Source organism: Aristolochia californica, unplaced genomic scaffold (genome assembly GCF_029961685.1).
Source record: "Aristolochia californica isolate CCGP_79_NKW_82.1479 unplaced genomic scaffold, dmAriCali1.0.hap1 SCAF_1, whole genome shotgun sequence".
Taxonomy (NCBI): Eukaryota; Viridiplantae; Streptophyta; class Magnoliopsida; order Piperales; family Aristolochiaceae; genus Aristolochia; species Aristolochia californica.
Window position 1 is genome coordinate 3946092 of NW_027181770.1, and position 15157 is coordinate 3961248.

Genomic DNA, 15157 nt, shown 5'->3' on the forward strand with positions numbered 1-15157 from the left:
ATAATTTATTATAGTCGCACATAATTATTATATTATATTATAATAAACTGTAATAATTAATTAATATAACATAGTATTTTATTAATTAGTATATTAATATATTTTAATACGACATTAAATCACCTATTAGTGTAGTAACCATGTTTATTTTGATTAATTATTTATTCAGGTATATGTTCTATTTAAGTATATTATAAAAAGTTACTCATTCTCTTGTTTACATCATATTTTTTATTTTGGAACACAAAAAAGTAGAGAGAAAAGAAAAAGAAGAGAGAAAAGAAAAAGAAGAGAAGAGAATGGAAAAGAGAAAGAGACCGGAGAAAAAAAAGAAAAGAACGGATATTTTCTAATTTAAAAAATTAATTATAAAAAATATTTTAGTTTTCAAAAATCTTATTTATCCATATATGTTTTATTACCTTATATTTAAAATAATAAAATATAAAATTAAGATTTTTTATGAGAAGCATGACTAGGATTCTATGGCATGTTTGAGACAATGAAGGACCGTATCACCGAAAGTAAGAGGAGGAGGTGTTTTAATTTACCTGTAACTGTATCTGATGTGGCTTCTTTTTTTGTTTTTCCTCTTCTAGCACCAGGCTTTCAACTCCTAATATCTACAAGTAAGCATCACGCAGAGAATGCATAAAATTTAGACTTCACTTTTGTTTTTTTCCTTCTGGTCGATGAAAGCTTGCAGATTAGAGAAAGCGAATGCATATTATATACTTCAGGGCTGTGGGAGAGAGAAAAGTAAAGAAAACTGCTCTGACGGAAATATTAATCCACGACGGCGGGCGAGACCGGAGACCGGAGACTGGAGAGATAGGTCACGAATCGTCATGCAGGCGTCAGGATAGATTCACTTCAGCCTGGCAAGCTGCCAACGCTGACCCATTAGAGTTTAGATTCCTTCCCCACAAGATAATATGATTCTAGAAGGAGTTGAAGTGTACTGAATCATTACAGGTCGACCGGAGGACACGACAAGTAAAGATTTACGTATTGTGTATGGCTGACTGCCTTATTGAGGTGGAGAATGGAACCTTTGGTCAATAAAAAACGGAAATGCTTTCGCCTCTTTTCATAAACAAAGACCTGCAATATAAAGAACATATCAACTACGAGCTGCTTCGGCAATTTTTATGTGTTTTCTTTTCATTTTCGAAGTTTAGAAATCTATATTTCATTGGGTTTTCGTAACCTAACCCATTTCATCGTGATGGCTACACCTTATCTCCGATCTTATTTTTCTCCCAGTGTTCTGTTCATAGTATAAAAGCGAATTCTAAGTTCGATCTCTACTTATCCTTTGTTGAAAATGGTAACTCGATGGTGTGATGGGATTTCTCTTTCTCAAGATTGGATTCAAGTTCATCCCAAAATGATTACCCAAAGATAAAAATTACTTGATTTCTAACTTAATAATCAGAATATTTTTTCCCCCGCCAATACTTTTGTGGATAGAAGACTGGCAATTTGTTATGAGAATTGTCAAGGGGTGTTTGATAACAAAATAGTCTATGCTATTGATAGCATCTGCTTGTATTAGTTTTTTTTTCTCAAAGTAGGTGGATGAGAGTGTGTCCCATGCTTTTGTATCTAATTTCCGTAGTCAAAGCTGTTTTGTCTGACAGATGAGAAGAACAGTATTCAAGCTCGCGATGCTGAAAGGGAATCTGAAACTCAAAGGACTCCCTTGGCCCAGAACGAGTTCCATTCTAATGTTTTGATTCATCCTTTTCAACACACTTCTGTTCTTGAGTAATATTGAATTCAAGTCCATTTTTCCCCATTAGTCCTGATATGATTAAGCTGAAATTAGAACAGGGTCTTCCACTCTCGAATACGTGTTAGATTATTCTAACACTACCTTCATATTCGGAGAATGTTCACATTTAACACGATTAAAGCTGTCATGTCGGAGCTTGTAATTGGCCAATTTCGTAATAAAGGCATCGGCTATTTGGGTTCCTGTTACCAATGACAGAACGCAGGGCACAATTCTCCGAACCAAACCCAGTTCAACTGGGTGAATCAACTTAGTTTACAATTTGAAGAAGAGGTAACCGAAGTGGTGATGGCCCATTGTTAACCGGGTGTCTTGAATCCGATTACCCGCGGCCCGATTACCTGTTTCGGACACACATTATAACCTGACGGATGACTTAATCGAAAAGCTCTTTGTTCAGGACTTTTGAGTTTGAGACATTGAGAAATTAGGGATTTGTCGAGGGAGAAAGAGTTTCGTTGAGGGAGAAATCGAAAACTCGATTTTGTACGCTCGGAGCCGCAAAGATTCTTCATCTTTGATTTTAGTGGAATCTCGTCTCCTTCCGTGGATGTTGGTGGTTGCCGAACCACTTAAGATCCGTGCTTTGTGTGATTGATTTATGTTTCTGTTTCATGTTTATATTTCTCATTTACTTATATAGTTCGTAATTTGATAAATTTCAAAATCGTGCTCGGTTTATACCTTTACTTCTAACAAATTGGTATCAGAGCCAGAGTTTTTCGGCAACATCGTCGGATTTTAGCTCCTCCCTCTCTGTTTCCGCTACCATGAACAAGAGAGAGAGAGAGACAAAGCTACCTTTTTCCTGCAACAGCGTCGAATTTCAGCTCTTTTCTCTCTGCTTCAACTGCTCTGTCTCGAGAGAGAGCTTTGTTTTCTAAGTGATGAGAGAGGATTTTGTTTTTCTGAGAGTCCCGAGGGAGAGAAGGCTTAATCAACTGAGCAAGGGAAACTTAATTTTTTTCCTTTTTTGTGATTGAGGTTATTTTGGTCAAATGACTGCGAAGTATACTGTAGAGAAGTTTGATGGGCAGATGAGTTTCAATCTATGGCACGTAAAAATGTGTGTCCTATTGGTACAACAGGGTTTCTATAAAGCGTTGAATGAGAGGGATAAGCTTCCAACAACGATGTTAGAGGAAAGCAAGGAGGAACTTGACATCAAAGCATTGAGTTAAATTCAATTGTGCTTGACAAATGAGGTTTTGAGGGAGGTTACGGATGATATTACCGTGGTTGGTTTGTGGCTCAAGCTGGAGAATATTTATATGACTCATTTACTTATATAGTTCGTAATTTGATAAATTTCAAAATCGTGCTCGGTTTATACCTTTACTTCTAACAAATTGGTATCAGAGCCAGAGTTTTTCGGCAACATCGTCGGATTTTAGCTCCTCCCTCTCTGTTTCCGCTACCATGAACAAGAGAGAGAGAGAGACAAAGCTACCTTTTTCCTGCAACAGCGTCGAATTTCAGCTCTTTTCTCTCTGCTTCAACTGCTCTGTCTCGAGAGAGAGCTTTGTTTTCTAAGTGATGAGAGAGGATTTTGTTTTTCTGAGAGTCCCGAGGGAGAGAAGGCTTAATCAACTGAGCAAGGGAAACTTAATTTTTTTCCTTTTTTGTGATTGAGGTTATTTTGGTCAAATGACTGCGAAGTATACTGTAGAGAAGTTTGATGGGCAGATGAGTTTCAATCTATGGCACGTAAAAATGTGTGTCCTATTGGTACAACAGGGTTTCTATAAAGCGTTGAATGAGAGGGATAAGCTTCCAACAACGATGTTAGAGGAAAGCAAGGAGGAACTTGACATCAAAGCATTGAGTTAAATTCAATTGTGCTTGACAAATGAGGTTTTGAGGGAGGTTACGGATGATATTACCGTGGTTGGTTTGTGGCTCAAGCTGGAGAATATTTATATGACTAAATCTCTCACGAATAGGCTGTACTTGAAACAATGCCTCTACGCTCTTCGGATAAAAGAAGGTCCATCCATCAAAAAACATCTTAATGAATTCAATAATATTCCACTAATGTCTGAGGACAGATAACAGTTTGGAGTTCTATTCAGGGAAGTTTAATGATTTCTACAAGAATGTGGGAATTGCTCGGCATCGCACAATGAGGAAGACTCCTCAAAAAAATGGTGTCGCAGAACGCATGAACATGACACTTTTGGAGAGGACTAGGTGTATGCTCTCTAATACGAGTTTGGGTAAAGACTTTTGGGTTGAGGCAGTTTTCACAGCATGCTACTTGGTGAATCGGTCTCCATCAAATGTTATTGAGTTTAAGACTCCTATTGAGGTATGGTCTGGAACTCCTGCAGATTATTCTAGTTTGAAAATTTTTGGTTGTCCAGCTTATGCTCATTTTAATGAAGAAAAATTAGAACCTTGTGCTAAGAAATATATATTTCTGGGTTATCCATCTGGGGTAAAAGAGTATAGATTATGGTGTATTGATCCCAAGTCACCTAAGTTTCTTATTAGTAGAGATGTTACTTTTGATGAAACTTATATGCTTCACCCGAGAAAAGAGTCTGATGATGCAGATAGAAATCATGATATCAGTGAATAGGTGGAGCTAGAGTGTAACACTTCTAGGAGAGACATAGAAAACACTTCAGTTCAGTCTATTGAGGAAAAGGTGCAAGATTCGAGAGAGGAGGCAGATAAGGCCACCTCAAAAGTACGACTATGCAGACATGGTTGCTTATGCATTGACTGTGGCAGAGACCGTTCAGTTTCAAGATCCCTCTAACTACCATGAAGCTGTCACAAGTAGTGATTCTGAAAAATGGACTATTGCTATGCATGAGGAGATGGAATCTCTCCAAAAGAACCAAACTTGGGAGCTTGTGAAACCACCAAAGGACAAGAAGATTGTTGGATGCAAATGGGTCTTCAAGAGAAAGGAAGGAACTCCAGGTGATGGAGATACTAGATACAAGACACGTTTAGTGGCAAAGGGCTATAGTTAGAGAGAGGGTGTAGACTTCATTGAGGTCTTCTCACCTGTTGAAACATAGCTCTATTTGTGTGTTTCTTGCTATGGTTGTTATGTTTGAATCAGAGCTAGAGCAACTTAACGTCAAGATAGTTTTCCTACATGGCGAGCTTGAAGTGCAGATTTATATGCATCAGCCTGAGGGGTTTTCTGTTTTGGGAAAAGGAGGACTATGTTTGTTTGCTTAAGAAATCTTTATATGGGCTGAAACAATCACCTAGACAGTGGTATAAGCGGTTCGACATGTTCATGATGAACCATGGTTATTCGAGAAGTGAGCATGAAAGTTGTATTTATTTTTGGGAGCTCTCAGATGGTTCATTTGTGTATCTATTATGTATGTTGATGACATGCTTATTACAGCCAAAGATATGTCTGTGGTCAACAAGTTGAAGGCTCAACTCTGTGGTGAGTTTGAGATGAAAGATTTGGCTGTAGCAAAGAAAATATTGGGCTTGGAGATTCGTAGGGAGAGAAAGGCAAACAAGTTGTTCCTGTCACAAAAGAGTTATATTGAGAAGGTACTTGAGTGTTTTGGGATGCAGGATGCTAAACTTGTGAGCACTCCTCTTGCTGCTCATTTCAAACTTTCAACAGAGTTATCACCGCAGAACGAGGAGGAGGAGGAGCACAAGTCTCATGTTCCTCATGCTAGTGCGGTTGGGAGCCTTATGTATGCCATGGTTTGCACTCGTCCAGATATTTCACATGCGGTTAGTGTTGTGAGTAGATATATGACACATCCTGGCAAGGGACACTGGCAGGCTGTGAAATGGATATTTCGATATCATAAGGGTACTACTAGTACTGGTTTGGTATTTGGGGGTTGCAGAGATACTGGTGTTGCTGGCTATGTTGATTCTGATTATGCTGGCGATCATGATAAGAGGAGATCTCTGACAGGTTATGTTTTCACTCTCTCGAGTTGTACTGTGAGTTGGACGGCAACATTACAGACTACAATTGCCTTATCCACTACAGAGGTCGAGTATATGGTTGTGAGTGAGGCAGTGAAAGAAGCTATCTGGTTAAGAGGTTTACTTTCTGAACTTGGTTTGCCACAAGGTGCTACAGTTGTTCACTGTGATAGTGAGAGTGCTATACATTTGACTAAAAATCAGATGTATCATGAGAGAACTAAGCACATTGATATCAGATATCATTTTGTGAGAGATATTGTCTCTTAGGGCCAGATTGAGGTAAATAAGATTGGTACCGCAGAGAATGCAGCAGATATGATAACCAAACCAGTTCCTATAATCAAGTTCAAGCACTGCTTGGACTTGATTGGTGTTCGCATGCCCTAAGGGGCAAGGTGGAGATGGCGCTAGACAATTTCATTTTTCAGAGAGGATTAATTGAATTCAAGCCAAGGTGGAAATTTGTTAACCGGGTTTCTGGAATCTAATTACCCATTTCGGACACACGTTATGACCCAACGAATGACTTAATCGAAAAGCTCTCTGTTCGGGACTTTTGTGTTCGAGACGTTGAGAAATTAGGGATTTGTAGAAGGAGAAAGGGTTTCGTCGAAGGAGAAATCGAAAACTCGATTATGTACGCTCGGAGCCGCAAAACTTCTTCATTTTTTATTTTAGTGGAATCTCGTCTCCTCCCGTGGATGTAGGCTATTGCCGAACCCCGTAAGATCTGTGCTTTGTGTGATTGATTTATGTTTCTGTTTCGATTTCTCATTTACTTATACAGTCAATAATTTGATAAATCTCGAAATCGTGTTGGGTTTATACTTTTAGTTCTAACACCCGTGTTACTACATTAATGTAAGATTCCCGCGCCGAGCTAACTGAATCCTAAAAAAACTCTTATAGTTGAAGATAAATTTCTGAATAACGATGGTGGCGGCCTTTCACCATCGAGTTACTTAATTTACACTTGTTAGATGATTTGACTGTACCTAAAGATTTAGGAATCTGTTCGAATGGAAACGATCCAACGTACGCTTATATCAATTTTAGCGTTGACATGGAGACATCCAGCAGGATACTAAATGACTAAACAACACCTGCTTTGAATCTAGAGCACGGAAAGACATCCCTTATGTACGACAGTTTTCCTGTCACCACGAGCAAAATTGATTGATCGAGTTCACTAAATGGGCTGGAAGGCGAAGCCAAAAAGAAAAAACGGAATGAAACATGAATGAGCGAGAAAGAAACAATGGTTGGAAACGTAGGTGGGTACAGTGGTCCAGAGCCCTCAACGGTAAGATGAATGAGGTGGTGGCAATGCAGGTTGCAGGCGACAGGTGAGGAGGCAGAGAAAAACAAAGTAGGGAGGGAGCAGAGGTACACAAAATCTTATAGCGCAATCAAGAGGCGGGGTCCCCATTCCTCTCGACACATTTTCCAAAGCCTCCCGCGATCGTTGCAGATTAATTGCACTTTTGTGATTTGCCGGCGTGGACGGCGAGGGTTCATGACCGGCGATAACCTCTCTGCTACTCTGCTACTGTTAGCCCCCCGGAGCCGCTGCCTGCAAACTGGGAACAACAAACCAGCCAACCGACCAACCAAACAACAGCCAAACTTAAAAATCCACACACAAGGGGGAGGCTCTGGAAGCTGCGGGTCATCTTCATACACCTATCGTGCTCGCATTTAATCCTTCTTATGAATTTGAGACTGCCGAAGACACGCACATGAGATGAGAAAATAATTGACGAAATAAATGGGCAGAGGATACAGGCCCCCCACTATGTACACTCTCTGTATGCTCTACCCTTACCTGCTTCAGACAGTTAATACAAGTTTTAAGCTTCTTTCCCCTAAAATGGGGATCAGATTCATCCAGAAATGATTAGCCAAAATTAAGAAACCTCTATGCAAGTAATAAACCCATGGTAAGGACGTCTATAACTTTCTCATACTTTGCTGTACCAAACACGATCGATCATGGAAGCCTATAATTGCACTCATGGCGATCTTACATCACCAGAATTGGAAATTTAAAACACAAGCTTCTTCCTCACTTGCACCCTTTTCTCTTGAATGATCAAGATGCATTGAACTTGCCCACAGTAACTTCCATTGTTTTCCAAAGGAGCAGTAATGAAGAACAGCCATGGTGGTCCTGAAAAAAAAAAAAATTTTATCACCAACTTTATGCAGGTTTATAAATTATTAGTGCCATTTGATATATATATATATAGTTTATTGTGTTCTTACCAAAAGAAATTGTTGGTTTGCAATAACTAAAAAATTTAAGCTAGTAGGCGTTGCTCCGTAAAACAAACTAAATCTTAATGGTGGTAGGCCTGAATGGGCATACATTCGTGAAGATAATTGAACTCTATTGGACAAGGTAGATTACAAAAATTCAATACACGAAACTGAGGTGCTGGAGAGAGCTAAAACATCAAATCCAACTGAAACCGAACACGGCCCTGTCTAGAAATGGCATCTCCTCTGGCTGCTGTTGGAATCTCTACCATCACACAGCACCGATCCCACCTCGAATATCTTTAGAGAGAACCGCCGAAACCAGGAGCTGAGACACACTTTGTTGGATCTACCTGTCCTGGTAGGCGGTTTTAAACCGTCCGTAGTATTTGTTCGGATGGTGGGAGGATGATGTTCTGCATTTGCAGGGTGTTCGATAAATATCAAAATGACTGCTCTTGCCTCTTGCGAGGAATTTGACAGAGGAAGAAGTGCGTTTGCAAGCAAGTAAACTTTGTGGGTTTTACCTCCCCGGTGCGGTCTGCAATCTACGAAGCGTTGGGTCATTCCAGTACGTGAAAGAACCTGAACATATCTGCATTCAGCAGAAGAGTCCCTCCCGGTTTCCATTTGAAGACCCATGATTTCCGAGTATTTCTCCCCTTCTAATAAATGAACAATGACAGAAATGAACAACCAATTCCATTAATGGCTTGTCAGAGGGCTTACTTCTCGCTATTCATCATAATCGGGATACATCATCGAGGTAGAGACATCGACAAGGTTTCAGGTGTCATTTGTGAAGATTTAAACAATTTAGTGAGTTAGAATGAATGCTTCAAATAGTACAGTTGAAACCGAAGCCTTTAAACGAACAAATCAAAGTTCTCATCTAGCAAGAATACTCATCAGATATCTTTCACTTGAAAAAAAATTCATGAAAAAGTATTTTGCTAGACTGGAATAGGCAAAGTGAACCGTCTGTAGGGAAGTGACTCCTACCACTTTCCTTGCTCACTAAACTCATTTTGTTCGATTTTCAAACAGTTTTCTCCTAAAATAGAATTGATATTCATCATTTAATTCCCTACTGCTCCTACATGATGCTTCTTCCCCCCTCGTACTGCGAACAATGAATGATGGTAAATATAATGGCACCAGAATCTGGAGGCGATCGGAATGGAATTTACATTTTAACGAAGGAAGCATGCAGAACAGATCCTTCCCTTAGCAAAGCTTCCACATAAGACAAAGATACTCAGGCCCTCGCTTTGATGGAAGTGGAGATACGTAATATCTGGTATATATTGGAATCCTCAGCCTGTGCTCACGTCTTAACCAGAAATGAAAAGACTGGTGGAATTGAATGGGAAGGAAGGGCCAAAAGGATCGTCTTGAGAAGGGTTGTTGGGAGGGGTAAATATCAGAGTAAATGCCAAATGTAGAATCCAACGGCGTAGACACAAATGAAACGCACTCCTATGCAGTAACTGCAATTTCTGCCATTACTCCCCATCGCCTCCCTCTCATCTTTTCTCTTATTTTTTTAGTGGTTTTCAGAAAAATTGGCACGGAGATACCGTGTCTCTCCAATTCATGGCCTTGGCAGCCCCCTACCGGGAACAGAACTGATCGTCATCATCGTCGTCATCCTCCTCTTTTCTCTCTCCCCCTTGTCTCATAATTTGAAATTCATGCCCACCCATGTTTTCATTAACTCGTGTTATCTGACTCATCTTTTAATTATTTCGTCCTTTGGACCTCCAGCAGTTTCTTTCACGTAAGTTGCTTACTTAGGCATTGATGATGGAGTTGAAAATGGTGAACTCGATCTTAAACCTCCCAAGTTCATCGATCTGTGAACTCGCTCCTCGTGTCTGACCTATCTCGTTTTCTTAATATACATGCATATCTTCTAGCATCATAGCCCACAAAGATTGAGGAAACAATGAAGTAAGTGTAGCTCTCTCTCTCTCTCCCCCTCTTACCTTTCAGTTTTTCTTAATGAATGCTCCAAATGATCGCAGAGGATGGCTTTGCCGCTCTTAAAACGTACGCATACGCTACGGATAACTCCTTGTCGTATTCCATTCTATTCAACTCTCTTCGTTGTAGTCAATGACGATTAAATTACTCTATATATCAGTGGATTCAGCGACGGTAAATGAATCTCTGTATCTTGTACCCAACTGCATTTGCTTACCAGAAAGTAGCGAGAGCTCAAAATGGTGTGAATTGTTACTATTCTTCTGTTTGGGAGATCCAGCGACGTACATGAATGCATCTGCAATACTGTGCTCATGGGCAATTTTTTTGTTCGATCATCTTGAAGAACAAGTTAGAAGGGAACCCATTTCAATTCGTTGCCAACATCCTTGGAAAAGGTTCACCTGCTGCCTGATATTGTTTAGATTTTACAGTCATGTCTGGTCAGTTTGCTCAGGCAGCTTGATCTATTTTAGAGCAGAAAACTATTAACTTCGCCGTTAAGAGTTCAGAATTCTAAGCAATCGATAGAGAGAAGTAAGCAATATTTTGTCTTACGTGCAAGAGAATCAAAATTTTATTGCATCAAAACTTATGTGTTATCTAGTCAAAGAGAAGAAAAACGCATGCACAAGACCCCTAAATACGAATCATCTCCTCTGCGCTCTGCAGAACGTAAAAAAAGTAACTGGGAGGGAGAGTTCCTCTGATATAATCAAGGAAGAGTAACACCCAAATGCCTCCTAGCTCTTCATTAATAATAGAGGGGGTGTGAATGCGCCAGTATAACACAGAAATGAGATCAAGTGATGACAGTATCGAAGTATTCCATCATCTTTTAACTCGAGAGCATAATGAATGCCGGAATTACTAAGATTCATTCCTTATTCTTCACGGCATTTTTATTAACTCTGTTTGCAATTTGCGCAGACGAGCGTTCAAGGTTTTGTCCCGGATATTCATTCGCTACCAAGAATGGTTCTCGTAGATTGACAATTGCAGGGATTAATAAATGATGCTAGACGGCTGCATGGACTGACGGCAGTCTGCTGAACATTTCTTGTCCAGTCGACTGCATGCATTTCAGGGCTCCTGTAGAGCGACTGTTCCAGAGAAGACAATCAAGAGGAAGACGACCACCAAGAGCATTGGAGGGCATTCCAGTAACTTCACTGCATGGCAAATTCGTAATAATATGCACGAGTATTCATCCTCGAATATTTTCCTTCGTTTGCATTTATATATAAAATAACAAGCTCCGATCTTCTTCTTTGTTTTTAGACAGCTAGGGAGAGGTCCTCATCTAAATTCTCAAAGCAGCGACCATTCCTCTCTGTCTTCTTTTCGTTCCTCTTTTTCGTGTTCGTGCTTCGCTTTCAGTTTGAGGCCGGCCGGAGAGGCGGAGGCCCGTTAGTACGTCTGAGCTCTGGTTTTACTTAACGTGTTTCACTCGGCTAGTTCTAGTGGAAACGTCGAAAGAAGAGAAAGCACGTCTCTGCTAGTTCGGCCGTTTTCACTAGTTACTGCTATTTGGCATGGTTTAATTTCTTCCTCTCTGCTGCGGCTTCCTGGCTTTCCTTCAATCTCACTTGATAGAGTATCTTTTATTCAAATTGTAAGTAGATACCTTCATTCGTACCTAAAGACGACCACCTATACCCACATCCCGATTCCTGAAATTGTTCCAGAAATGTGCGATAGCTTATCCGATTTCTTCGATGACCCGGAGTTTGGAACCTCTGACTTGGCAGGGGCGGACTCGCCGGAAAATCTCTTCACTATACTGGAGGGCCTGGAAAGGTCTCCTGTGATTCTCTTCACCGAGTCGGTCTCCACTTTAAAGGAAACCTGCATCGCCCAAAAGAAACTAGTTTCTCAGAAATCAACGGCTTCTTCTGGCGGGCAACTGGAGTGCGAGACCGACGCAGAGAATCCTCCGGCGTGCAAGAAGCTTAAGTTCATGGAGACCGTGGCTTCTTCAGAGGAGATAGGCCCAGACGGACAACAGAGAATGTCGCACATAACGGTGGAGCGTAACAGGAGAAAGCAGATGAACGAGCATCTGTCTGTCCTCCGCTCCCTTATGCCTTGCTTCTACGTCAAAAGAGTAAGCTGAGATGCCCCATCCATGCTTCTTCTACTGACTGTATACCTTCTTTAGACATAGAGATGAATTCAACCTTGTTACAATTAGATGTTTGTTCTCTTTCAGTTCTGCTAGTTTCATCTTCTTCTGTCCTTTATTATTGCAGGGAGATCAAGCATCGATTATCGGAGGAGTGGTCGACTTCATCAAGGAGCTGCAGCAAGTGTTGAAATCTTTGGAGGCCAAAAAACAGCGGAAAGTTTACAGTGAAGTACTAAGCCCTAGAACTGTGTCGAGTCCCAGACCGTCACCACTGAGTCCAAGGCCTTCACCCCTAAGTCCCAGACTAAGCTTACCCATAAGTCCCAGGACCCCTCAACCTGGCAGCCCTTACATACCTAGGATGCAGCAACCTTACCTTTCTCCGCCTTCTCACGAAACGCCACCCCCTTCTCCCTTTGAAACCAGTAATACCGTCAAGGAGCTTGCAGCCAACTCAAAGTCTCCGGTCGCCGAAGTCGAGGTCAAGTTTTCTGGAGCTAATTTACTGTTGAAGACCGTCTCTCAGAAGATCCCCGGTCAGGCTTCGAAGATAATGGCTGCCCTAGAAGGCCTCGCGCTCGAGATACTTCATTTGAGCATCAGCACAGTGGATGACACCATGCTTAATTCGTTCACCATCAAGGTAAACGCTTACACGTTCGATACTGGTTATTTTCAAAACCACTTCTCTCTTCTACTTCTCCTACACGGATAACTACCAAGCAGAGATGATCTATCCATCACGGTTAGAGCACATTGTTTTTAACTGTTCTTCACGGAGATAGGAAAAGCCAGCTCTTTTTCGGCCAAGCACATATCTATAAAAGCTTTTGAACCATGCATGAAGATACCCAAGGACATCTCTCAATTAAAACATCCCTCTGGATGGCTTGCTGTAGAGAAAAGCTAGGGCTCAGTGCTGTCGTACCCCAAAATCAATTCCTACTACAGTGGTGAATTGATTGTTTGCCCTACAAACCATGCGACCTGCTCGGGTACGAAATTTCTGTCGTTATGAATCTGATCATAGCCCGCCTTCTTATGGTGAATTCCGCTGTAGTTTACTCTTAAATTGACTCTCTTTATCTGAATTTCCATCATATTAAATGATGATAGATGACAGACCAGTAACGGTCAGGTCCATTTCGGGAAGTATCGACATCATATCTATGATAGTTTCAGAGCGAATGGACCACACCGTGATTCTCGTCGATTATTTAAATCTTCTAACCCTTGTTCAGTTTCGAATATGAATATAGCAAGTCACCATTAACCAAGAACAATTTCAGAACTTTTTTCCAATTTTCGAACAGCTTTTTATCTGCTCCTCTCTTAGCTATCGTTATTTGACAATTTGAAGTCTCGTTTGTTATTTCGTAGTTTTGATAATCTCTGCTACGGAAAGTTGATGGTCAAGGACTTGGCTTTTTTCCACAGATAGGAATTGAATGCGAACTGAGCGCTGAAGAACTCGCCCATGAAATCCAACAGACTTTCTGCTAAGCCTGCAACTGCAACCCTAACTTCTATCCGTCTCCTCGGTTAAAGCTGCGGAGGCAAGGAGACTATGGACACATCTAGCTACTTTTTGGAAAAGAATTGTATTCAAGTCATAACTTGAACATACACAGTAGGGTTAGTGTAACCATTGTAGCCTGTCATCACAAAGCTTTCATCTAATGTATGGAATTTTGTATTCATCAACTTGATTAGTTGCATTTTGCAAATTAATACTTTGAAGTTTGTGCTAGCTAGGGAGAGAGCAGATGTTCTAGTCCTTTTACTGGTAATAAGGTTGGTCCTCCCTGTTCACAAGAAAAGAAAAACAAAAGATGGATGAGACGATCATTTAACTCAGAAAAATAGGTCCTCTCCATCTCTCTATATGATGGTAGGAGATTAGCTTAATGCTAAAATATAGAAAGACAAAAAAACAAAAGAGGACTAGTGAAGCATTGTGCCATGAAATGCCACTGGCCTTAAAACTCAATTATCATTTGAAATGTTGCCGGGGTGCCATTGTTTGTCTCCTCAACCGCATCAATTGCTCGAACTTCTCTCTTGAAGAATAACACCCACTCTCATTGCATAACAGGTAAGATCCTCCTCTTCTCTCTATCACCTTCTTCCTCTCCTTCGTTTCCTATCCATCTATCTTCCCTTTGTTCTTGTTTCCTCCCCTTTCTCTATCGAACTATGATTACTCAATAGGTTTTTTCCTAATTTGAAAGCATGGTTTTTCCCTAATGTTCTTCAAAATCCTTGAATTTAAGTAGTTTATTTATTTACTATGATTGGAAGAGTCCCGTTTTGTATTATAGTTGACAAAGGAAGGTTAAAAATGACTACATTACCCTTAGGGGTTACCTGCTCTAAAAAGGAAAAGAAATAAGTAGACATACATCAACTTTTTTATTTATACCCTTGTACTATCCTTATGAGAAGGACACTAATTTATACCCTATGCCATCTCTTTTACATGGGGAAGGTATTTGCTTTAATTCTCCTTTGAGATGCCTTCTAACAATGCTCAAGCAAGTCACTTATACACAATATTGCTATTGCTAACCGACTCAATTTTCAAACAAGTCGAGGCAACTAAACATAGGTCAAATAAGAGAGAATAGACCAACCTGAGCTTAATAGGCATTCATCATCAAACATATATCAACCCAATTTGAATATAAATTAACCAAATATTTCAAAGCTGGTTTTTAACCTTCCTCAAATCCGAGTTGATCTTGAACACATATCAAACCTCAAATGTCTTAAAATAGTATCTTCAATAGAGGAATGATCAAACATGGGAATATAAAACCAGAAAAATAACTTGAATTCAGCAAATATTCTGGCTTTGTCATGCTTTAAAGCAAGTAAATAATCATCAATGGATTAATCATACCAACAAGGAAAACTTTCAAAGGAGGACAACTCTGGTAGCTTTTAAAGAAGGAAACATGTCTTCTTTGTTACTTGCACCACCTTAGAAAATAAAGATCATAATATTTCATTCCTTTTTCCTTAAATTAATTTGGAAAGAAATTCCAAAGAATATT

At 40.2% G+C, this 15157-nt stretch overlaps 1 protein-coding gene across 1 annotated transcript; it reads left to right on the top strand.

The window, feature by feature from the left end:
- The first annotated feature begins 11663 nt into the window (after window positions 1–11663).
- LOC137957845 (transcription factor SPEECHLESS-like) lies at window positions 11664–13798 on the top strand. Its single transcript, XM_068805211.1, has 3 exons — window positions 11664–12080; window positions 12226–12744; window positions 13539–13798. The coding sequence occupies exons 1-3, from the start codon at window positions 11664–11666 to the stop codon at window positions 13602–13604; spliced, it is 1002 nt and encodes a 333-aa protein (XP_068661312.1). The 3' UTR covers window positions 13605–13798.
- Window positions 13799–15157: the final 1359 nt, after the last annotated feature.